Raw genomic sequence first — 25,412 nt, forward strand, 5'->3', positions numbered from 1 at the left:
TATCTTTCGTCATCTTACGCTCGATACCTTTTAGACGTCGTAATGCATTAGGGTAAGAGTCTGGCGTTTGACAGTTCCTGTCACGCCATGGTAATCCGACGTTCCAGCGGCCGTCGACAAGTTCAGCGCTCTGCTCCAGCATAGCTTCAGCGCGCACATCATCCGCATTTTGACGAAGCTTACCCAAGACGCCCAATGAGTCCAAGGTGAATGAACGCCTGATTTCGTCGTGAATATCCTGCAACAGGTTATTTTCAGTGGGATAGTCTCCGCCCTCTGAAATAAAAAGAGTAACCTGAGGAGAGGAGCAGACCTCACGTGGTACATTAATGCTGCCATGCACGCACCAGCCCAAGGGAGTGAGTGTTGCCGAAGGTTCATTACGTTTTCCTACCCTTACCTCTATGGGGAAAAATAAATTATAATTATCCTGCCCTATCAGAATCTCTGGTTTGACATCAGTTTGACAAATATTATCAAAAACATCAGACATATTAGGATAATCTTTAAAATTAACATAACTCATCTTTTGTACCGGTAAGCATAATTGAGGTACACTTCGCGCACAAAAAGAATGAATTTTACCGTCCATACCCGAAATGTCCACGCTCACTATTGTCGCATCCAGATCTAGTTCATTGTTGGTCCACGCGCCGCATACCCGCATTTTCTCCTGACGGCCGCACAGCCCGGCGCGCTCCGCCAACGTAGCGCTTATTAAAGACACCGTCGACCCGTCGTCAAGGAGAGCACTCGTACTGATGATTCCATTCGGCCCGTGTATGCGTACAGGTACGACTTTCAAAAACACTCGCCGATCAGTCGAGTTTATGTTCGTGACTGTCTCCGTAGATGCGTTCTGTTGCCTTCGCTGAACAGTAGAGTCGTCGCGGCGGTTGGAAACTGGATAATGCAGCAACTTATGATGAGGTAAGCCACAGTTGTCTACGTCGCACGCCGGCGCAGTGCATGTTTCTCTGCTATGACGGGATGACAGACATTTGAAACAGAGTCCGCTGCGCTTCACGTGATTCCATCTGGTCGTACGTAGAGCTTTACTAAAGCGCTTGCATTCCAACAGCGTATGGTTCGCTTTACGACAAAACTGACATTTGGTGACATCTTGTTGTTCAGACTGTAACAATACTGCTTGCGGACGGTTGGTTGAAATGTCACGTGGTCTATACTTTATCTGGTCGTAGCGTGATTCCATGAAGTAGGTATTGGACGTAGTCGATATCTTTATAGCTTCTTCTTTTATAAAATCTGATAGAATAAGCAAGCGAGGCATCTTTCCTTCAGTGATCAGTGGGAAACTAAAGTCTGACCATTTCGATACAAGCACTGTCGGTAGTTTTGCAAGTATGTTTGAGACTATGTTCATACCTTGTAGATATTCCTCTCGCTTCAATGCTCGAATGGCCTCTATCAGATTTTGTACCTTCACAGCGAATGGCACTATGTCTCTCTGGTAATCGCTCGGCAAGGGTGGTAATTTTTTTATGTCCAACAGTACCCTTGAAATTATCAGATCTGGATTACCGAACCTCAGCTCAAGAGTAGACATAATAGTTTCTGGTGACGATGCGCTGATCAATAGAGCCGAGACTGCTTCCTTAGCGGCTCCACGCAGGCATTTTCTAAGTCGCCATAAGTTCTCTTTGGGTGTGAAGTTACATACTTCAGTTGACTCGTAATATGCTCCTTTGAATGGTAGCCATTCCATCGGGTCTCCGTAAAACTCTGGGAGATCTCGTGGCGTGCATATACGGCTCAAAAGGTTACCGTTGTTGGTGTTTGCAGCAGAGGTAGCCGCAATGTCTCTAAGTGCAGCGGCCAACATGTGTACCGTGCCAGCATTTTCCATAGGTGCTGACTCTTGACGTAGTACTGAAGAGCACAACTTGCCCGGTTGGGGTCCATTATCGTGGACAAGTTGCTCCTTATCTTGCTGCTCAAGCCATTGCGACACACTACGGAGGCTATTTGCGGGATATTCATCCTCAAGTTCCGCGATGTCCGCCTCCAACTGCTTGTCAAGTAAATCCATAGCGATTTTGGCCTTTTGTTTCGCAGTTTCGTATTCAAGCCGTTTTTTCCTAGCTGCTATAGATGATTCCGAGGCTTTAGAATTTGCTTTGCTATTACGCACGACTGTACTATTAAGTACGGAAATGTCATTTTGACTTGCCATATTTTGTACCTCGGAGTCGTCGGATGGCTGAATCTGAATCTCCTGCTACTCCCTTCGAGTTGCGCTCCGTGTATTTACCATTCTGGGTGGCGTAAAAAACATTGAATCCGCTTGGATCCGGCTCGAAGATTGTAAACCACCAGCTTTTGCACGGAATACTTTTCAACTGACACAGTCGTCAAACCAAGTTTTTATATGAAAATCAAACCTAAGAGAAAAACCTCTAAGGAGGTTTTATGCATCGGCAACACATGTCATTAAAGACTTTCCGTCGCCCCTGTTTCCAAATGAGTCCAGAACATGATACCGTATCATCTGTATCTGGGTTACTGGTTTTGTTTACTATTGTTTACAATCGGCTCCCATTTTGGCCGCTAAAGTTTCCGTTGGCCTTTCCATCGGTATCAGTTGATTGTGCAAGTGTTTACGACACGCTCCAAGATCATAACCATATAACATACAGCTGTTAATGTCAGATTTTCAGATGTTTAGTGAGCAACATCACGAGGGTTTAAACCCCCAAAAAAGCTTGCTAATACCGTCCACTAATGATGTTTTAAAACCATTATTTATGTCTTTACTCTTATCCATTCCAATAGTTATAGAAAACCTTAGTGTTATGTTTTCTTAGGTCTTCATGTAAATCTACAAGGGGCACAGTCTAGGTGGCTACCTACCTAACAAAACAAAACTCTGTCGGATTATCACATTTTGAAGGTTTTTGTTTTGTCTTTGTTGTCAACTTGTTCGCATAGAGAGTTGCATAATTCTTGTGTTTCTTTGCTTATCCGGAATAAGTTACAAATTATAGGTATTTTTATTTTTATATTTCCTGTGGCGGAACAACTACCTAGATATCTACTAAATAGGTCCGACCACCAAAGCATTACTCGTAAAGTTCAAGTGCACATAAAAATTTTCTGTTGTTAGTTCTTATTGCTCTTGTTTTAAGGTCTACAATTAAAATACCTGTACCGACGCTTATTTTAAGTGTCAACGGAAAAAAACAACTTCGTGAATGTGACCACTTATTACAACTAAGTTTAGCAATGATTGCGTACCTTTTTGCGTCTAAGTATAGCGGTAGGAACTAAAATGGACGCCATTTGACCTCTAAAACAGGCTCGACCGGTTAGTTTGCTCCAGGCCCAGTTGCCACGTATCTAGCTTCATTTCCCAGTCTATCAAAGTTCATTGTAGTTATTCACTACCGCATCGTCAGCGAGTTATAAGGTTTAAAAAGTTGGGCATATTTTTTTTATTCCCTACGTTAATATCAGTCGAAGAAAGTACTAATAAAGTAGTAAAAATTATCTTATGGCAACATTTTAACCAACATCAAAGATGAGAACTAAATACAGGGTTGCATCAAAACACCCTAATCATTTAAACATCGCAATGACCAGTTCCAATAAATTAGACCGGTCTGAGCTGACGTGCAGGCTCCTATGACATAACTACAGCTTTCCTATCATGGGATGGAACCTAGAAGTCACTCTAGGAATAAGTACCTACTTAACCATATTGAGCAACCAGTAAATGATAGCAAGATTATGTAATTGTGCGCTACTTACTCAGCTAGATTTTCAGTAGGGCAAAATACAGGTTGTGATAATGATCTGATAATCCTATAATAATAATAGATTATTATGAAGGATAATTTGGGTATTTTATATGTCTAAGTAGGTGTATTATCAGACTAATAATCTGAATGACTAACAAACAAGGCTGAAAAGCACCAGATCCGGGTCGACTGCCCTTAGCAGCAAAACTATCTTTTATCATGATTTATTTACGTAGATTGTGAGCACTTTGATAAGTAAAAGAGTTTCTGATTAAGATTATAGCGATAAAATTATCTACAATCATATTATTTCAATAAATTTTAAATATTTATCGTTTGAGGATTATTCAACAGGATCCTACATTAAGTTATCAAGAACGTCATTTGAAACTTCGAGTTTTTATTTTTGTGTTTTTGAATGTATTTACGCTGCTAACTGCGTCTGATTTACAATGATACCTTAAACATTTATATTCACTCATTATACTGGATAATTATATTTAAATGTGATTTATGTCGTCGAAAGGTGTGTCTTGTTTTGGCTAAATTAAAGTTTTTCGAAGGTCGTCGCTTTTGATCTTGGTAACCTAAAGATGAATTTCAAAGTTCCCTTCCTATTGTCGGTTAAAAAATCTGCCATACTTTTGAATGTTTTTGAAGCAATTTTGCGTTTAAATGTCTACTACATTACGACTTTGAGTGTGCTCAGTAATTTCGATACGAATATCTTTTTATTTGAACCTTCAGATCTGAGGACAGTCATATTTTGTAACTCTATTATATTTACGTCAATGACCTTAATCCTAATACATTATCAAAAAGGTTATTAAGATATTATTCGTTATCATTTAGTCCAATGACTCTAAGTTTATCATCCACTGATATTGAATTCATGCGAGGTCCTGTTGCCAGCTGATTCAACTTCGGAAGATGGGTTATCTGAGTTCAAATTAAATTGTTTATGATGTCACTTCATTTGTATAATTACTGTAATGTAATATTCGCCACTACGTTATGTAAAGTATTGCATGTAAGATTACTTTTGAATAATGATAACCTTTTTGTTGTGCAATTAAATGCGGCAAATTTTAAAAGTGTAGTAAATCGTGACGCTTAGCTAGCACTGTTGCCCAGTGATAGAGGTTATCAAAACGTTTTAAGTATTATAAGCTTAAAATAATGAAATTGACAGATGGATTAGTTCTACTTTGTAGTACCTTGAGATTTTTTGCTCCATGAATTTGGAATCGATAATTTTAATATTAGAAGCGAACGCTAAGGTAAACTCAGATAATAGTCCCAATGTAAGCCAAGGCTCCGTTCCACGGCATACGATCGTGGTCTCGGTCACGTATCAACTTACATTGCTGCATTAATAAGTAACAGAAAACTGCAGTTATTTATGAAATACTTTATTTACTTAAAACAGTCATCTGCCTTTTTTTTTCGTCAGGAAATGCATGAAATTGCATACCCACTGGCCCGGGGGAACCAGTGGGTTATGTAAGGCTCTCCCTGCCAGATGGGCAGGGCCTACTCACTAAAACCTGACATCTGCCTACATTATGCTGGATCTGTTGCAAGTGTGGCACAACTACTTAAGCAAACGAATATCAGTCATGGCTCATAATGGTGGAACATAGTTCTACATAATTTTCATAAAAATACCTTTAACTACCTACGTTGAAGTTTTTAAATAACTTGGTTTTCCGGGTCAAGTAGGTGAATGCAATTACGCATGTTCGTAATGTAGTGCATAAGTTGTATTTTCTAAGTTGTTAGCACGTTCGTGAAACTGTGACGACAGCAGTGATGGGTGAAAGATGAAAATTATCATCCATGTAACCATCATTACTGTTTTTCTTGGAATAAGTTTCAGATCCCCATTTTTTACGTTAAATCTTGTAGTGGGTAAATCCCAGTTGACGACAGTAATTGCTCGTTCGGCATTGATCAAGATTCATTCTTTGTGGATAACCAGTTCTTAGAACAGCTCTTGAGGAATTACTGACTGTCTAGTCATTAGACTCTAGTGTGACGTAAGATTTTCAGTATTAATTAGCTTTTGACTGATATTTTGCATCAATATGGTCAATTTTGGAGGCATCACGTAACTTGAAACGTGTTTCGCGAAAGCGTTTTCATTCGAAAGATACAAGTGAAAGTTCCAGCTCGTTCCTCTGAGCTGCTGGTTATATTCTAGTTTGGTGCTATTGTTTGGTTGTTTTAACTACATACGGACGAGTTTGTACACTACTACCGTCCGCGGTCGAAGTACAACCTCACGGGCATAAACAAACAGATTCGGTTGACAATACGACAATGAGTTACCCAACATAGGGGCCTTTGTCTATGACGTCAGGGTACGAAGTCCACACGACCAATTGGAAAGTTCAATAAATGGTAGCAAAACATTTTTAACCATTATTAACTGGACTAATTTTCGTGCTCCAAAGTCCGAGGCGGTTCTTAGCGCTGCCATAAAATGTTGATGGTTGCGTAGAAAATTAAGGACGCTTGTTTTCATGTTCCATTATTTTATGCTAATCAAGTGATCTTGTGAAACACTAGGTAAAGTGAAGTAGTTGCAATGCTGAATAGAATTTCGAAATAGCCGATCCTGCACGATGACTCTACATTTCTAGCGATTGCAACAGAATTTTGCTGCTGTGCAAAGTACTGCAAAGGAATATTGTAGGTATCTATCTACCTACATGTTTGTCGGAAATGCAATCTTATTGAAGAGTGGTTATTGCTGTTGATCCCATTGACCTCCTTTCGTGCCTAATGTAGTTACAAAGACGTCTTGTTCCACTGAATTGAGTTAAATATATCCCTTCGTGTTGGAGTTTGGACTGTTGAGTTAGCGCGGCCGTAATTTTTTCATCACTGAAATATCAACTGTATGGGTTCTGCATTGAAGCTAGTTTTCCTTACTGGTGGGCAACCAGTGAAGGCTATAGTTACAATTTTATGACACTAGACAAATTCTTTGCATAGTTACACCATTTTCAGGTTAGAAATTATTTCGTGAAGGTCCACCCAATTCTGATGTTTGTAAGGCAGTCTCCAAAATAGTTTAATAGACAAACCTATCCAAAATGTTATAGGGCTGCAGGACTCAGGACTTAATCAAATAGCTTAGGTAGATAGGAAATTCTTAACAACGACAAAAATAATTATGCACCAAGGAAACTAGCACTATTTAGAGGCCAAGAAGTGATTGAATTTTTTCCGCAAGTGTGCCTACTTCATTTACATGAATAGTAAATACTGCACTGTACTTTGTGAGTAACATTGTAATAATGTGCCCAAACGATAGTACAAGCGTTTTGAAAAACAAGTAGGTTTTGGGTGAAGTGAGATTATTGATGGACGCTCTTGTGCACGTGAAATTCAACGTGCAGTAAGCAGTCGATGCAAGTCTTATGTCCATTACAATAGAGTTTACAATTCAAATGATTTCACCAGTCAAGGTGTGTTAGCGTGCAAACTGGTGGTGCGGCAGCTTGGTTCTTAACAGTATAGTAATAGGGGTTAGTTTAGTGGTGAATGCTCCAATTAAGGTTGTTCTGAGATCACGCCGAGCATGCGTGCGCGGGCGCACGGTACACAGCTGTTGAGCCGCGGACTTTGGACCCGAGTTACAGTCACCGGTGCCACAACACAATACCGCGTGAATAACGATTTACTTTGGAGAGCTGGTGTTATTATTAGCATTTATTGGATGACGTCATCTTATAGGGAAAGTCAGTTTTCCTTGTTACCTACTATAGCATTGTAAATACTTAGATCACAGTTCTAATTTCAAGGTGTTAAAACTAGACGAAGTAATTAATTTACACTAAAGTCTGATTTTTAATTCGACGGAATTTTGACATTTCAGAAGTGTTGTCAACATTGAAACATTCCCATTATGAATGGAGAGCATTTTCACAAAATAAAAAATAATCCTTTCTTGAATTTAAGGTTTCACTTGAAAAACTAAGGCTTAAAAATGTACTGATCATTTCAAAATGGTTATTTGAATTTTTATTATCATATTTTTGAAGTTACAAAAAAAGTTGGGAAATTATTTTTCTATTACTGGACTCCCTGGCCAATAATCCATGGGTTACAAACCTTTTTTATGAAAATCCTTTTGTTAATAAAATCTTAGCTTCATAAAATAACCAATTTAACAAGATGCCAATTTTATAATCCAAGTTGATTATGACGACGATAATGATTATTGATGATCAATACATATTTTCGTTTATGATAAATATGTTGTTTTACTGTGTTAAAACACGTTTTTTTTCTATTTAATCTCTAAAATGTACATAATAATTAGTGTACATTGAATTGACAAAACAAACAAGAGTTCATTCTTGTAAGTTGTACTTGATGAAATTTCATTTCATATTATTTATTAATAATTCAAAGCAAAAAAGGCTTATTACATCTGAATTGTCAAAAAATGACAGCTGTCAGAATTCCGTCGAATTAAAAATCGGACTATAAGTGTAAGTTGTGGTGTTAGTCTTACGACATGTTGTGAAAATCACATTTGGCAAAATTTTCACCCTGTATTTTTCTTCTATACGAAATTGGTTGGAAGACTGGTAGGAAAATATCGGTATTAAGCCGTTATAATTTGCAATTTATTGCTAAGTACGAGAAAAATCATGATCATTCAATATTTTACTACTAATGATGATGATGAATGAATGAGTATAGTAGAGATAGGTAGTTAATTAGTAAGGTTTTTATCATTACTATTAATTAAAATTATTAAACTTGTTGTATCTAGTTAGGTGTTTCCTGTAGATAATGTAATTAATTAAATTGCTAATTTTTTCGTAATTACCTGTCAGTTAGGCTTTTAGGCCCCTAGTAACCTATTAGAGTCCAAAAAAATAAAGTTTTTGACCTTTCAATCGAATTTAATATGGAATTTAAATTAAATTATTTAATCCACTTGACTGAGTCATAAAGCTGGCCTCAAAAAAAGAAAATACTTTTTAAGAAATTCAGATTGTTCTAAATCTAAATGATTGGAAGCTTGGAACAAAGCCAGGGGTCAGTTTTGGCGCCTAAATTGTATTGTGTCATTTTTACTTATCATTGCAAAAGCAAGGGAAGTGAATACCTTGAAGATGAAAGATTTTCACGGCGATGTTATGTTGGAAATGGAATACGGATAGGTAGGTACTACCTTCTATACCTACATAGATTGCATCCTTTCGTATGATTGACTTTGTATTTATTTGTTTATCAATGTACTTACAACAAATAGGTACCTAAGTGCTTACATTAATATTTGGGTCATTCCACAAAAATATGTCAACTCTTAGTCCGCGCCACATTTCACATGAAATATTTGTTAATATTTTATTCCAAAATTGTTAAATAATAGCTCGCAATGTGCTTTATTCATCACCCATTTATATTTTTTGAAACTATTTTTAAAACATCTTAAATTCCTTTTGAATGACCCAAAACGTCATTCCCTAGGCATGTCCGTACTCCAAAAGTTTGTGTTTTGGGACCCACATTTATAAAAACATCAACTTTATCCTTTGTTTTAATTAACGAATAATCTATTTAAATGTATATTACACCAAATTCTATTAATATTTTGCGGTTTCAATAAACAATAATTTGATTTTCTTTAGTTGAAAAAGAGTCTACAGTTTTTAGCGTCATTCCCTCGCCACGCACTGATTTTATAATTTTGCGCTTTAATATGTATTTAGAGTGAATGACATTTAGTTGAGTTTAAAGTACGATACGAAGTTATCCTCAGACCATACTGGCTTTGCGGTAGCCGTTTTTTGAATNTGCATTTGTGTTAAGTTTTACTCCAAATCGTCAGTCCCTAGAGCGTCAGGCCCTAGTTTTAAACGGCACTTGGGACTAAATTACTAGTTAGGGAATGATGTTTTTTATATAGTGATAATAACAAAACAACTACATTATGTGTATTAACTTATCTATAAATGTTAAGGTTATAAGTTTTATACTTTATTAGAAGTCATATTGGAGTAATGTAGTATGAAAAAATTGAAAATTATAATTTCTCCTAAAATAAAGCATAAAGTGACTGGCCCTTTTAGACATAACATAATTAATTAATAAACAATAATTTACACTAATAAAGTATTCAAAAGCATCTTAAAAAAGTTACGGACAAAATGACGTCGAAAATATACAGATTTTTATGGAATGACCCATTTATACCTACTTGCTACGACTTGACAATTTATTACCTTTACAGCTCTTTATCTCCGCATTAAAAACAGATGATAATTGCGTTTTCTGCAAATTAATGTCTCCTTTATTAAGTACTGTCCATACAGAAACTGTCATCAAGTGTAACTACTTGTATATTAGTGGTAAATGTATCATTTTGGCTGTTAACTTTCGTACAATCACGGTGGTAATGCGTGGACAGATTGTACCATGCCGCTCGGTTTGCCGGGTCCAAAGTCCGCAAGGTAACAACAGTGACGTAGAGCGAACGTGTCTCAATAATGCTTTTGTAATTTTACAATGAAATTTCAGGTTTTAAACAATACTGTTTTTTAAACCGGAAAAGCTTAATGTTTCTGATGATTTAGAGGATATTTTTGTTTACTTTCCTTTTTTAAAAGAAAAAAAAAAAGAAAAATTACAAAAAATAGCTAATAAGAATGACACAGACGAAAATAAAATCATACATCGAAATTATAAAACAAAAAAATTACTATAGACTTTTTTTAAATAAATCACAAAACAATAGATTAGTAAAAAAATAGCAAGTCAGGTTACCTAAGAACTAGACTCACCTTTTCAAGGCACTCCTGTCCGATGGCATTTGGTTCCGCCTTCACTTGCAGGATCACAGAATTCGGCTGACTGATTAACCACATTTTGAATTTTAATTTTGACGGAAACCGTAAAAACTGCAAATAAATGAGGTCGCGGCGCCTTTCTTATTTGACTCCTTGATATTTAAACACTTGTTATTGTTTATCTCACTCGCGTAAAGAATTTATTTAAAAAAGTCTTTCGTAATTCGCTCTGTGCAATGTTTATCGCGTATTCTTTATGGAAGTAAAACTGTGAATACTTCCAAACGACGGCCATACTATGCTATGTTTGCCACCGAAATGATAAAGAAAACAGTGACGTTACGCCGAGCCCGTGGCGTGGATTTTGCACTTGAAATATTAATGAGCCTTTCAAATACACCTTTACTACATCGTACATTTCTGGCGTACTACGGTTATTATAGTGCGCGTGAAGATCAAAGTCCTCAATGTACTATTCTCTAGTTGTAGATTTCATTCAAGCTTGTTACTATAGAGCAGCTTCTTGGTGGGGAGGGTATCTTCCGTCTCTTTTAGAAAAGATGAAATAGCAAATGATCGAGCATTCCCCTCTCGCATTCGCATCATTCAGGAGTCTTGTTTAGGGGTTAAATGAGTTTTTTCTGTGATCGATCATCATAACTTTAATTATTATTAAACTTCCTTGACACAATATTTTTCAATGTCACGTTTTTGCGATTGTTTATAAAGTCAATGCATGACAATGCAAATTAATCATTATGAATAGGTAATTCAAGGATGATTGTTTTGTGTAAAAAAATATCATTTTGTACGCTTTTAGGTAGGTAAATAATGACTTGGTCTTATAAAATAAATCATGAAAAGATAAAAAAACTTAATAATATTTAACATTTCCTAATAAAACTAGGAATTTATTAATCCACCTGTACATAATAATAAAAAATCTAAATTTCCCGCTTCCGCGACTAAATTCATGACGTATGTCAAGTGTTGCCGTTTTGATAACAATGCAGCAATGTCATAATTTTAAATGTAGGTAATTATTACATTCAATTTTAAAATAAAAATTATGAACAGAATTGAACTTTGCAATGTATGAAAATAAAATCAATGTTAGAATTAATTAGTAGGTATTTTAAAATGGTACGAACTTAGCGCCATCTATCGAATAACAATAAAACTAAAACACACCAACTGCACTGTGTGTACTTCGTTTTACCTAAGCTATTTTGACTACGTTACCAAAATGTATTTTTAAAAATTATACATGAGTAATTTTAATATAAATAGATAAAACATAAAAAGTAAAGATAAAAAATTTTAATTTGATTTCTTTTTGTATTACTGCTTAAAAATTATCAAAATATGAAGGTGGAATAACGTTCCGGTTCATGCATTTACGCATAGGCACGAGCCGATAACAGCGCCATTTGTGACAACATGGTGGAACTAAACCAATCATATGACTTTCGTCGCAATCACGCATCAATCTATTGATTCGTGTCTCGGTCTTGATTCTCGCTCGACATAGTTTTTGTGTGTATTACAAATGGCGAGCCAGACACAGGGAATCCAGCAACTGCTGGCTGCTGAAAAGCGTGCGGCCGAAAAAGTCTCCGAGGCGAGAAAGCGTAAGTGATTTTATTGCGTATTTTGTTACACATTTCCCTTGGGGTCTTTCCACTTCACTCTTGTGAGATGTTTTCATACCCTTCTTTCATTGTATCATTAGATCATAGGTAATTTCCATGGAGGAGTGAAAATGATCAACCAATGAAGCTGGGTAGATCACATGATCGAAATAAATGACCTCAAAAGACCACCTCCTTAAATTTGGGCGTATGATCTTGTAGATAAGTGCACCATGTAGTACGCAGTTTTCATGTTTTCTCTGGGATTATCTACTCCAGTACGTAAAGAATAGTCAAAATGTGATAATCATTCAAATTAGTCCTAGAATGAGAGTAAGTATTGTCTTTAAATTCAGTTGATATTGTTAGCTCTATTTTATGAGCATAGAAAGGACTTATCAGGACTGACAGGCTTAGAAAAGAACAATATAAAAGTAGTTATGACATAATTTTCCATGTCTCTCTGTGACTGAAAAGTGTTCTTGTCATGTCTTCCAATATCATCTATTCTGATTCATCACTGTTCCTATTATATCTTCTGGTTTCACATGCTCAACTGCTTTCAGGCAATGAATACCTTTGAAAATCAAGATTTAAAAACATAACCCTCCTTCTGACGCAGTCGGGTAAAAATAGTTTAATCAGTTAGCATCACAGAAATCAGCTGACTGATTGTCCATCAAATAAATAACACTGCCTGCCACCTAATAGTACCTACATCAAATTGACTCCAACATCTTTGAGGGTTATGACAGTACCTAGCTTTGCATAATTTTTAATAAGAGAAAGTGTAGTGGCTTCCTTATGTTATGTTTAGTTCTGTAATATATTTTAATCCTCTAAGGACTGATTTTTCAATCGGCTGATAACTTTTAACTGAATAATAAGTTTAGCACGTTGACAGTTTGAGTATGGGAAATATGTCAAAATGACTAATTTATCCTTCAGCTAAAAGATAACTGACAATTATTGAAAAATCAGCCCTTATAGATGACCCACGCTGAACTGTCCCGCCAAACTCAATGACAGGGGGGCGCTACCATCGTTCAACTATATGGTTTCCAACATGGTAAAAATCGGAACTAGCGATTCGGTATTGACGGTGGCGCCCCACTGTCAATGTCATGCACAGGACAGTTCAGTATTTTGGAACTATACAGCCTTGGCCAAAAGTATTGAGCACCCCCTAAATACTGCTTATACATGATAACTATAAAAGATACTCAAAGATATTTGATAAAAACCTTTCCTTGACAGGTTTTGAAACATAAACTCACGGCACAACGTGCAATAAAACACGTTTCGAGATGTTTAGCTATGATACTGTAGTATTGTTAGTCTTTGAAAAATCATAAAAAAACTTCTTCCGACCTCGCTGCTGAGTTATCAGCTGAAATTAATACGCCAATTTCTGCAAGAACAACTCGCAGAAGACTCCAAGAAGCTGGGCTTAAGGGCTATACAGCCAGAAAGAAGCCATGGCTCTCAGAAAAGACCAAAACAGCTCGTTACGAGTAGGCTTTAAAATACCAAACTTTCACTGAGGAAGATTTGAAAAACATTGTGTGGTCAGATGAATCAAACTTTGAGGTAAGTTAGCCAATATCATGTAATAACAATACGCGACAATAATATTATAAAACTATATTTGTAAAAATAAATATTGGACCGAAAAACACTTAACAAAATTTCGTTACTTTACAGATTGTTGGCACACCTGGTGTGACATTTGTCCGTCGTCGAGTAGACGAAGAATTTACCCCGGAGTGTGTGGTACCTACCGTCAAACGCGGCGGCGGCAGTGTGATGGTCTGGGGGTGCATGAGCGCCGCAGGAGTTGGGGAAATGTTTGTGTGTGAAGGACGCATGGACTCTACAAAGTACATAAACGCTCTTGAATCCGCACTTCTGCCCTCGTTTACAACACTTTTTGGTGACATCAACATGAAGAGCGTCAAATTCCAGCAGGATAACGCACCTTGTCACAAAGCTGACCGAAAGATGGCTTGGTTTAGTGACAATAACATCGAGCTGCTTGAATGGCCTGCCCAGTCACCAGACCTGAACCTCATCGAGCATTTGTGTGGTCTATTGAAGCGCAAGGTCCGGCGCCATTCAATAATAACAAAAGAAGACCTAAAACATCGCTTGCGAGAAGAGTGGAACGCTTTAACATGTGACGATTGTAATAAATTAGTACAATCTTTACCAAAAAGAATTTCTGCAGTAATTAAGGCGAAGGGTGGTCCAACAAAGTATTATTTTTTTGTTGTAAATAAACAATATAAAACTGTTAAAAACTGTTTTGATTCAGACACATGTATAATTCCTTCAAAATTAATAAATAACATGGGTGCTCAATACTTTTGGCCAAGGCTGTAGTATATTTATAATAAGACATTATGATAAATTCAAAAGTATCCCCTGACCTATGGATCTTTGTCCATAGTTAACACTGTGACTGTATTGTATATTTTCCGTTACGGAGAATACTAAAGTATATTCGTCTCCTTCCAGGAAAAGCGAAACGCCTAAAGCAGGCCAAGGAAGAGGCTCAAGATGAGGTGGAGAAGTACAGACAGGAACGCGAGAGGCAGTTCAAGGAATTCGAAGCCAAGGTAATTCAAGTCTTATAATATTACATTAATGTTCAGTTTCATCATCATCATCATCTCAGCCATAGGACGTCCACTGCTGAACATAGACCTCCCCCAATGCTTTCCATGTTGCCCGGTTGGTAGCGGCCTGCGTCCAGCGCTTTCCTGCTACCTTTCTGATGTCGTCGGTCCACCTTGTGGGCGGACGTCCTACGCTGCGTTTTCCGGTACGCGACCTCCACTCCAGAACCTTGCTGCCCCATCATTCAGTCCACCCAAATGTTCAGTTTACCAAAAGAGTTTTCATGCAGGAAGTACAGTCAACGTCACTTTAAATTTATAAATTTTTGATCGATAACACTAACGCCCAATTTGACCAACTTTTATCTCATTAACAACTCCTGGTATAACTGGCACATTGACAGTTTCAGTATGGGAAATAATAATATTATTATGTCAAAATGTCGAATAACTGACGATTTATTCTAAGATTAATATAATTTACTCTTGTTTGGTCGAATCCACCCTTAGATAACTTGGTGCCATGGTGGTTACCTGGATGTGGCAATGTTCGTGCCCTATTGATTATAGCAATAGACTAACATGTAGATTATTATTATTTATTATAAATTGTATTACTCTCATATTAAACTTAATCGTTTTATTTTAATTTCCTTAGAACATTAAGAAATCAATTTTTATGAGGATCACTGAAAGTCCAAGCAAATTCATTTGTCATTTTCTGTATTTCTGTTTTCTATTTAAGATTTCTGCATGATTCCTACTGTGAAAATCAAGATAATTACTCACAGATACCTAAATTATTTGTCATACAGTTCTACATACTGCAGCAATGAGGGCTATAGTTTTTATACTTAAGAGTTGGCACCCCTGGCGATTGACAGGACCTTACTCTACAGTGGCGTCATCTTGATGAGTGCAAATGCGATAGTCCTCCTACCACTTTCGCGCTCACCAGTTGGTACCACTGTCTTCGCTACTAGCAAGTGACAGAACCTTACTCTACAGTGGCGCTAACTGGTGAGCGCTAAAACGATAGCCCTCATTACAAATCATTATTCTAACAACTAATTGCCAATTTTTATTCAAATAAAAGCGTTTTTCCAGCACATGGGCACACGGGAGGGCGTCGCAGCTAAGATCGATGCCGAGACCAAGGTGAAGATCGAGGAGATGAACAAGATGGTACAGGCACAGCAGGAGGCGGTATGTAATCACTATTCCACAGCTGTTTATTTACATGTTTTGTTCTAATAATGCTTGAGTTGCCGTAAAAATACACATGGAGAAATGACAAGGAGGCGGTACATACGTAATCACTATTCTATAGCCATTTATAGATTTCATCCACGAAGACGCGCCCCAAAAATTTTTGGGCGAGGGAAGCGCGGGGTGAGGGGAGTTTGATCCGAGCAATCCGAGCGTCATTATTGTAGTGTGCGTGTGCATCATCATTATCATCATTTCAGCGACGGGACGTCCGCTGCTGAACATAGGCCTCCCGGGGGACAACAGTCCTCAAATCATTGATTAAAAATCTAGCCCTGTTGTCTCCCCTAGCCAGGGGGGACAACAGGATTTCGAAATCCTGTTGGCTCCCCCAGGGGGGACAACAGGACTGCACCATGACTTTCACATCGCACGGTTGGTAGCGGCCTGCATCCAGCGCCTTCCTGCTACTTTTATCAGGTCGTCGGTCCACCTTGTGGGTGGACGTCCCACGCTGCGTTTTCCGGTGCGCGGCCTCCATTCCAGAACCTTGCTGCCCCATCGGCCGTCAGTTCTGCGTACTATGTGCACTGCCCTGCCCACTGTCTCTTCAGCTTGCTAATCCGTGCGTGTGCACTCATGGATAATTTAGCGTGTACCGATAACACTCAGACATTATCCGAAGAAAGGGCGCGTCTTTGTGGATGAAACGATCTTTACATTATACTATTACGTTCATGTGTTTTGTTCTAATGTGCTTGAATTACTAGCAGGTTGTGTGTTATCATCATCAAGGTACAGTTGACAGCACATCAGACTATATTTTTGTTCCAAAATAGCCAGTACTATAACGAGATAAGACACAACTGTGTTAAGCTTGATGTGCTGTCTTCTGTAGATCATCTACTGTCATGTGCTTTGTGTATTTATTTAACGATCATTACAGCATCTGTTTTATTGCAATTGAATTAATTTATATGGAGAATTAATTAACGACAATTTCTATTTAGCAGGGGTATGTAAGCTTCTTTAGCATTTAATCCATTCAATCTGACTTATTAATGGCAAGGGCAAATGATGGAAGTCGGCCTTCTAATAACTGATATCACTTCATTACAACATGCTTATTTTGATCGCCTAAATTTTAGGTCCTAAAATGACACAAATGAAGTCTCCAGATGCGAAAGGGATTCGAATATTATGAGCTATTCGTGTGGAGCAGTCGTTAGCGTAATTCGTGATAACATAAAGTCGTTTCCCGTCTACTACATGACAATTTCACGCATGTCCAACAACTGATTATGTTTTTATCGTACAATCAATCGGGACACTAACAGATTTGTTGCAAGATAAGGAGATCTTAGTAGTTTCATAATAGAGTTTCAGAGATTATTTGCAATAGAGTTTCAGATTATCGGTTTTTTTCTGCAATGATAACTTGTTGCCATGCTATCCCAAAATATTAGAACATTTTTTCACTATCAAAAATGGTTTCAAGGGAAATAAACAGAACAGCGTTTACTGATTTTTTTTCAAAGATATCAATTTGCTTAGGGTATCTTCTACCTATTTATTCTTTTCCTTTTTACGTATTTGTTGGTTCTGGATGCGTTTTCGTTGCACGCTTTTAATTACTTTTCCACTAACAGCCTCAATCATCTGAATTTCATGTGCTTTTGAAGCTAGCAGCATGGTTAGTTTTTTTACATATTTTTTTTTCAAACATTGAAACATATTGCATGGTTGGCGCATTTTTTGCCGATATTTCTTCGCAGTCTTAAACGGTTTTTTTATTGCATGACTTGGATTTGGCTTGATTGCATGTTTGCCAAGGAACAGTTTATTAGGCTTGGCTGTTAACGTCTCGCTCACTCATAGCAGTGTGTCCAGTTGAGTGAGAGAGACGGATAACATTTATAATGTCACGCCTTCTATTAGAATTAAAGTGGTGAGTTAATAATGTTATGGTTTTTCTTTTCAGGTGATCAAAGACATCCTCAGCTTGGTATACGACATCAAACCTGAGCTCCACGTCAACTACCGCTTAGAATAAGCGAATATTATTAAATAAAAAATCTGCTGCAATACTGCGGTACACAAATATAGTCTTTAATGTTATGATAATTCAGTTTTTAATCGATAGGCACTAACGCGGCAGTGACGTATTGGTTGAGCGTGACAGCTGTCATTCTGACATGGGAATGCGCGCGAAAACAAGATGGCTACCAGTTCCGCTGTACATATTACAAATTAGCTTGGCTTTGTCTAATAATCATTGTTGAAAATGTAATTTTTATTAAGTGTGTATCGGAAATCAGCTCGATATCATTCCATTCGAAGTAAATTGAAGATCCGCTAAAGAACGCATTATATTTATAAATAAAATATATCTACTCATAAAATTGTATGTTATTCAATGTTGTATGTTGAATAGAAATTAAAGTTTTAAAACATAAATGTTTTTATTTCTGTTGTTGCAATGTAGAATAATGGAAGCTGGTGTGTACAGTATTAGAGGAAATATATTATTGATGTATTAAAATTAGTGTTTCATTATGTTTGCCGGTGCACGGCTTCTGGGGACTTTATCGCCGAGTTTCTGTAAAAGAAAAATGGATTCAATTCATTTTAGCGTTGCATTTGTTGATAGGGAAGAAATTGGCTAGTTGGACCACTAATAAAGTCTGACAAAACAGAGTTAAATAAATAAATAAAATCAAAAAATGTTTACTGTATTTATGTGGTGGCTCGCTACTGTTCGTTTTTTCAAAAGTTTGGATAGACATTACACTATCGTTATGAGTGCATGTACACGTAGACAAGTACACACACAAGTAAAGCTCACTCGTCTTCGGAGATGCAAGAACTAACTCAAAAACCAGAGGGTAATGTTTGGTACTACAAACTTTGTGAAGCCATAGCCATAGGCTTGTCCAGAATCCAGAACTTGGATCGATTGGATATGATTCGAGACAAGCGGTGTGCGTTATCGAGATCCAGATCAATGAGCATGATCCACTTATTTGCCAGAGGTAATAGACTCCTACACTCCCCACGCCAGACGGATTGGAGAGTCAGTCGCATCATCGCTTATTGTCTTCTTTTACGTCATCAAGTGGCAGTGGGCGGGGCACATAGCCCTGATGGCCGCTGGGGCAGGAAAGTTCTTGAGTGGCGACCACGAGCCGGAAGACGTAGCGTGGGCAGGCCTCCCACTAGGTGGACCGACGATCTGATGAAGGTCGCGGGAGGTGCCTGGATGCGACCGGCGCAGGATCGGTATTCGTGGAAATCCTTGGGGGAGGCCTTTGTCCAGCACTGGACGTCTTTCGGCTAAAACAACGACGTCATCCATGGGGAAAAGTGGGGATGGTCCTGTTCTACACTGCCAGTACCACACGGCTACCAGACATAATACTTCTCCAACAAACCCTTACCTAAGCTGTACTTTCTTCTCTCCCAACTTCTCCAGCCATGGAGCGATGACGCCGACGGTAGAGAACACCGCAGGGTGGTCGGGCTGGTCGCAGCGCTTGGAGGAGAACGAGAGAATGCCCACCAGCTGACCGTCCATTATGGCTGGACCGCCTGCGTCGTGCTGCGGAGACAGAATAAACATAAGTTGCCTCATGTATAGTCTGAGCACGTAGAATTTTGTCCAATGACCCCAAGCTACCCATTCTTATCGCTCGCGCGTAATTAATTATGTTGCTGTCGCGCTCGCACACTCACTGCGGGCGCATATAATTACGCGCGAGCAATAAGGATGGGTAGCTTGGGGTCATTGGACAAAATTCTACCTGCTCACAGACCGAGCTTTAGTCGTCAAAACATGATCTCGAAGGAACAGTATCTAATCGACGTGGTCTCTAAGAAATAGTAGACGTGACTGTATAATTTTTAATACGAGGTAGATACTGAGATTTTGGTAAAGAGGACGTCAAATGCTTAGGAGGACGCTGTACAGAAGATCGTTTTATGACAATGCGCTGAAGGATATTCCATAGGGCCTAGGTCCTCATATAAAAGTTGCAATTAATGTCGATCACGATACGACCCTTTATTTGGGATTGGTCATCACAAAATTATGATGATCTAACGGATAGTAAATATTGCTGCAAAATGCTGACACCAAAAAACAAAGTGACTTAATTGAACTGGTTTAAAATACTTACGTTGCACACGTTTTTAGGTATTGTAATGTAGCCAGCGCAGAAGTTGTTTCTTGATACTAGATTCCTGATGAAAATAACACCATTATTACTACAATCTTCAATAACAACTTCATGCTTCAAACTGCAGGATTTTACCTTCCGTAAACTTCCTGGCAATCGGCTAGGTCGTACACTGGCAGTTCTACTTTCTGTAACAGGACTGATCCACCGTTCCCACCGTGAACCTGGCGAAAAGCGAAGTTATTTCAAATTATAAGCATTTGTCCGTCCACGACAACTTTATTAATGTCTTTCTATCTAGGGCATGAATATCGGAATCTCGTAATATCGGAATCTCGGAAGATCAGATCCGATATTACAATTCCGATATTGAGCGACCCAATATCGTAATATCGGAATCAGATAAAGGTTTTAATTGAGACTTTAAACTAAGCGTTTAAACGCGCCAGAACCTGCTACAAAGCTCAAAGTACATAATTGGCAAAGACCAATGATTTTCTCATGTCTCTCAACATCACTTTTTGTCCCACTGCAAATAATTACTAACCATAAAATGTTCTAAAACAATTTTGGCACTTACCGTACTTGGTCTTAGCAATTAAAAACGACATCTCAACTCCCTTCCAAACATTAATAAAATTGGACTATGGCCCGTCAGTTCTGCGTATGTGCCCTGCCCATTGCCACTTCAGCTTGCTAGTCCGCCGGGATATGTCAGGTCAGCGACTTTAGTTCGTAAACAGGGCTTCTCATTTCTGATTCGAACTCGTAAAGAAACACCAAGCACAGCCCTCTTCATAGCACGCTGTGCAACTTTGAGAGTCCACGTTTCCGAGCCGTATATTATCACTGGTAATCTTTAAGTGGTGGTAGTCTGGTGGTCTTTAAGCACTGAGGTATTTTAGACGAAAAGATGTTGTGTAGTTTCCCGAACGCGGCCCAGCCGAGTAGGATTTGACGATTTACCGCTTTCTCGAAATTGAATCTACTTAGCTGAATCGTTTATCCGAGGTTGACATACTTGTCAACAATTTCGAAAATCAGGTTCCCAACCGAAAATAGGTAGGGCGGAACATGGTCATAAGCTTCGTTTTGTCCATGTCCAAGGCCTACCTATTGGGAGACTCGATTAGGTCTTCGAGCATTGTGCCGAGGTCTTCCAGCGATTCTGCCCTAGTTAGCAAAACTGGCCACGAGGCCACGTACCGGAAAGCGCAGCATAAGGCTGCCATCCACAAGGTGGACCGACGACCTCATAAAGGTAGCAGGAAGGCGCTGGATGCAGGCCGCCACCAACCGTGAAATGATGATGATGATATCGCCCCGTGGTTTTGTGAGTTGTACATCGATAATCAAAAAGGAAAAAATTACAAGCATATTCAAGTTTTTTACCACTGTCTAATATTTTTGTAACATATGACTTGAATGACTCTACAAATCGTTCCGCCAGTATTGGTTGAATGAGTAAGTTTGTTTGATACCTGTTTTACAAAAACACTTAAATTCTTTGCTAGTTCATTTCCATAATTGGCCCATTAACAGTTACCAATGATTACCCTTAACACACAAAATGGTTTTAAATACTTCAATTTTATAATTTTAAGAAGTGCTATTTTGTAATAAATTAAAGATTTTGATTAAAATCATTATTTTACTGTATACAATCGAGAAATTATACGAATATAACCAAATATTTAAAATTTATAACACAAACTCAATTCCGATATTAATATCGGAATTCCGATATTGAGATCTAATATCGGAAACCAATATCGGAATTGAAAACCTTCCGATATTACATGCCCTATTTCTATCCCTGCAATATGCCTTATTAAATTTTTTCTTCTCCTTGTCGTGTCGTCAACATACCTACACAGCGTCAGCCCAAAACTCCGCCACAAGAATGGCGGCAGTTATTTGGGCACGCAGGGCACGACATCATGTCATGTGCTTTGTCGACTGGGGAACAAAACCACACTTGCACTCCAAGTTGCATTCTCAAAGAATTCCCACCTGAACAGATTGACCTTACTACGGCCGACCTGCGTCCGAAGTCTATTTAAAGATTTGCAGGTAGGTCACGGGAGCTCATGTCCAGTCGGAGGACTCTCAGACATAGGGACAAAAGGGCAGGGAAGATGAGATTCATTCCATTGATTACTGTCTGTCTTAACTTCCAATTAACTTACCAATACTGATCCCCATCCCAGAAATGTGATCACATTATCGACGGGAACGACTTTGATTTTGGAATACGGCACCATATCAGCGATCAGATCGTGTCTCCCAAACGTCATGTTCTTATGGAGCTTCACCACTGCGAAGTTGAACTCCAGGGTCTGGGGCTTGTAGTTGGGGTGGAAGAAGATCTCCACCACCCTCAGGACCTCTCCTCCAGCTGTGGCGTTGGTGGAGCCCACCCGGACTGAAAGCATCTTGACGTATTCCCGGAAGAATCTGTTGTTGTATTGCCTACAAAGAAGTGAGGATCATCATTATCGTGACAGATTAATATTGAATAAAATCTGGAAGGCCCGATTAAAGGTATAAGAGGGAGAAGTACGTACATAGAACATACAGCAATTGAAAGAAAAAGTTATTACCAGACTGTATGTACAGAGAGTTGAAGGAAGGAGCTGGCAGAGTCCAGGAATGAATGGAAATTTCTCCACCGACAAGAGCAAACATCTTAAATTAAGAAGCAATTAATGAATAGCAGTATATTTACAGCAGCAAGAGCCGCCTTGAATAGGTGGTCCACCACGGAAGCCACCTCGTCTGAGTTGTATACACAGCAATGGCGAGAGGTGTCAGTACTTACAGCTGCAAGCAGTGGGCAGCGGTCAGCACAGTGTCTCTGTCGATGATGACGGCGCCGCACCACAGCTGCTTGTTGACCAGCAGAGCTGCCATGAACGGGTGGTCCACCACGGAAGCCACCTCGTCTGGGTTGTATACACAGCAGTGGCGAGAGGTGCCAGTACTTACAGCTGCAAGCAGTGGGCAGCGGTCAGCACAGTGTCTCTGTCGATGATGACGGCGCCGCACCACAGCTGCTTGTTCACCAGAAGAGCCGCCATGAACGGGTGGTCCACCACGGACGCCACCTCGTCTGGGTTGTACACGCGGCGGTAGCGAGGGTCGATGGGAGGGTTCGCTGTTGTTGTTGCTGTTGGAAACAAGGGTTAATATTTGAAGGAGAGAAAAGGAGTCATCACAATCTTTCAGTGACAATTAGAAAAATTTTTTTCGTCTGTTCTGATGTCGCGAGGTTATACGTTTGGTAAATCATGCCGCATAACCACCAGTAGTTTAAATGTTGGTGTACCTTCCTTTCATACTGTACTAATTTCATGCGGGCAGCGCAGGCAGTGGAAAACCTTGGAGGAGGCCTTTGTCCAGCAGTGGACGTCATTTGGCTAAAACGAACGTAGTTCGTTCGTTTTCTGTCCTGTTCCATTCCGTCGACAGACGATTTAGTCAAAGTCGTGGGAAGCATCAGCGCAGAACTGGTCGATATGGAAATCCTTGGAAGAGGCTTTTGCCTAGCAGTGGACATCATTTAACAATGGACAAAATTATAGGTACATCCTTAATTCACTCATTTATCTGGATTTCATAGAAATCATTGGATACTTACTAGTTTCATCATATGTCGCCACTTTCTGAACTGAACGCCTGTTTGGAAACTCTATAGGGAGACCCTCGTACTGCCACTCCCTCGTGTACAAACTCCGTCGATTTAGTCTTACGTCATCTGTTAACAAAGTTGTTATTAGCTTAGGTCAATAAATCTCTGGATTAAATCTAGCTGGAGGGAAAATTTTACTGTGATGAGGTCGGAACATTGTCCCCAGATTCATCATCACTCATCATCATTTATCTTTCCATCATAGGCTTACATTTACTTGGGACGCAGAAGTATCTGTTACCTACTATGAACCACATTTTTTGCTTCTATTTACCAATTTTTACTTACTCTCGTCAGACGATGCTTCCGAAAGACTCCAAGCTTCTACGTGAGCATTATTCCTCCCACAAAAACCCACAGTAATAACTACCAGCGCAACGATTTTGTTCACTTTGCTTGCCATTTTCTATCATGGAACTTTGGTCTGCCGTCGTGGTCTGCAATCATCGAATCCCATTACTTCGCCTACATTATAATGTGCATAAATATTTTATTGGTTTTGAATTTGCCTTCGGAAAATTATTACAAAGCTAAGGTTTCGTATTTTGTCGTTCTGAGAGTTGAGATTTGCTGTTCTATGCTGTGCATCATCTAATACCACACAAAATGCTAGATTTTTTGTGAATTTTATGACTAAAAAAACAAGTGTGGTCTGGTTGACTTGCTGTAAGCTGTTCTCTACTTGTGTGCCTAGTTAGAAATCTAACTAACTAAAGTGGTTTTACCTTATAAAAATGTGTGTACCTAGTACCTACCCTCTTATTTGCGCTAATGTAGATTCTAGTGTTGGATGTTACTCAATGTGGTGATCCGGCTCGAAGGACCAGGAAAATGTGGTGATCCGGCTCGAAGGACCAGGAAAATGTGGTGGACTGCAGTGGACTGTATGCGTTTGTGTGTGTTCGAGAGCGCTGACCGGACGATGATGACTGCCGTTGAGAGCTTGCCCTTACTATGTCAGGCGTAGTAGGTGCTACTTGCAGGAATAAAACCACTATTTCACTTGCTGAGACTTCTCGCGTTTATTATTCGCTTCCTTTTCTCAGTTCTTGCTTCTTCAGATCACTTGTTGCTTGGAGCACTTGTTCTCTGAACTGAACAAAACAACACATGCCAGCTGGAGCGGTTCATTCCGTATTTATGGGGAGCGGCTATCTCCGTCCCGCTTTCACACGCTATTGCTATCCCTGTCTTCGGGAAATCCACAGATTTTGCTAATTTTCTCCAACTGGCAGGTAGTTTTACAATGGTTTCTTATTTTCTACAGATGCGTAATTAAATTATCTACATTATACAAAAAGTTTCTCTTAGCAGGTCGATGAACTGGAATATGCGCGCTGTACTGCGTAGCAGTCGAGTCCAGTCGGAGAATCTCTTCGGGTCCGGAGTGACTTGTGGTATGACCTTCAATGTGGCAACAACTTGGGGATTCTTCTCTTCTCCGGTGAGTTCTTCATATGAAGTCTTCAGTGCTGGGTCCTTGTCTAATTTCTTCTCCATGTTGATGAGACGCTG

At 39.0% G+C, this 25,412-nt stretch overlaps 3 protein-coding genes across 3 annotated transcripts in view; 1 reads left to right on the forward strand and 2 right to left on the reverse strand.

The window, feature by feature from the left end:
- dnr1 (E3 ubiquitin-protein ligase defense repressor 1) overlaps positions 1–10,911 on the reverse strand; it is a 42,444-nt gene extending 31,533 nt beyond the window's left edge. The window contains exon 1 of the mRNA XM_028309097.1: positions 10,568–10,911. Coding sequence (XP_028164898.1) covers positions 10,568–10,651 — 84 coding nt within the window. The 5' untranslated portion in view covers positions 10,652–10,911. The remainder of the gene's footprint in view (positions 1–10,567) is intronic.
- A 1,110-nt stretch (positions 10,912–12,021) lies between these two features.
- On the forward strand, positions 12,022–18,488 carry Vha13 (V-type proton ATPase subunit Vha13). Its single transcript, XM_028309110.1, has 4 exons — positions 12,022–12,204; positions 14,722–14,822; positions 15,930–16,028; positions 18,013–18,488. Exons 1-4 carry the CDS (start codon positions 12,123–12,125, stop codon positions 18,082–18,084), a joined length of 354 nt encoding a protein of 117 aa, XP_028164911.1. The 5' UTR covers positions 12,022–12,122; the 3' UTR covers positions 18,085–18,488.
- Positions 18,300–25,397, reverse strand: LOC114356038 (trypsin-7). The gene is made up of 8 exons (XM_028309123.1): positions 25,193–25,397; positions 23,847–23,963; positions 23,195–23,375; positions 22,396–22,678; positions 20,342–20,430; positions 20,207–20,270; positions 19,469–19,629; positions 18,300–18,630 (listed from the first exon to the last, which is right to left on the reverse strand). The coding sequence occupies exons 1-8, from the start codon at positions 25,395–25,397 to the stop codon at positions 18,585–18,587; spliced, it is 1,146 nt and encodes a 381-aa protein (XP_028164924.1). The 3' UTR covers positions 18,300–18,584.
- Positions 25,398–25,412: the final 15 nt, after the last annotated feature.

This window comes from Ostrinia furnacalis, unplaced genomic scaffold (genome assembly GCF_004193835.3).
Source record: "Ostrinia furnacalis isolate ACB-3 unplaced genomic scaffold, ASM419383v2 OfSCF2609, whole genome shotgun sequence".
Lineage (NCBI taxonomy): Eukaryota > Metazoa > Arthropoda > Insecta > Lepidoptera > Crambidae > Ostrinia > Ostrinia furnacalis.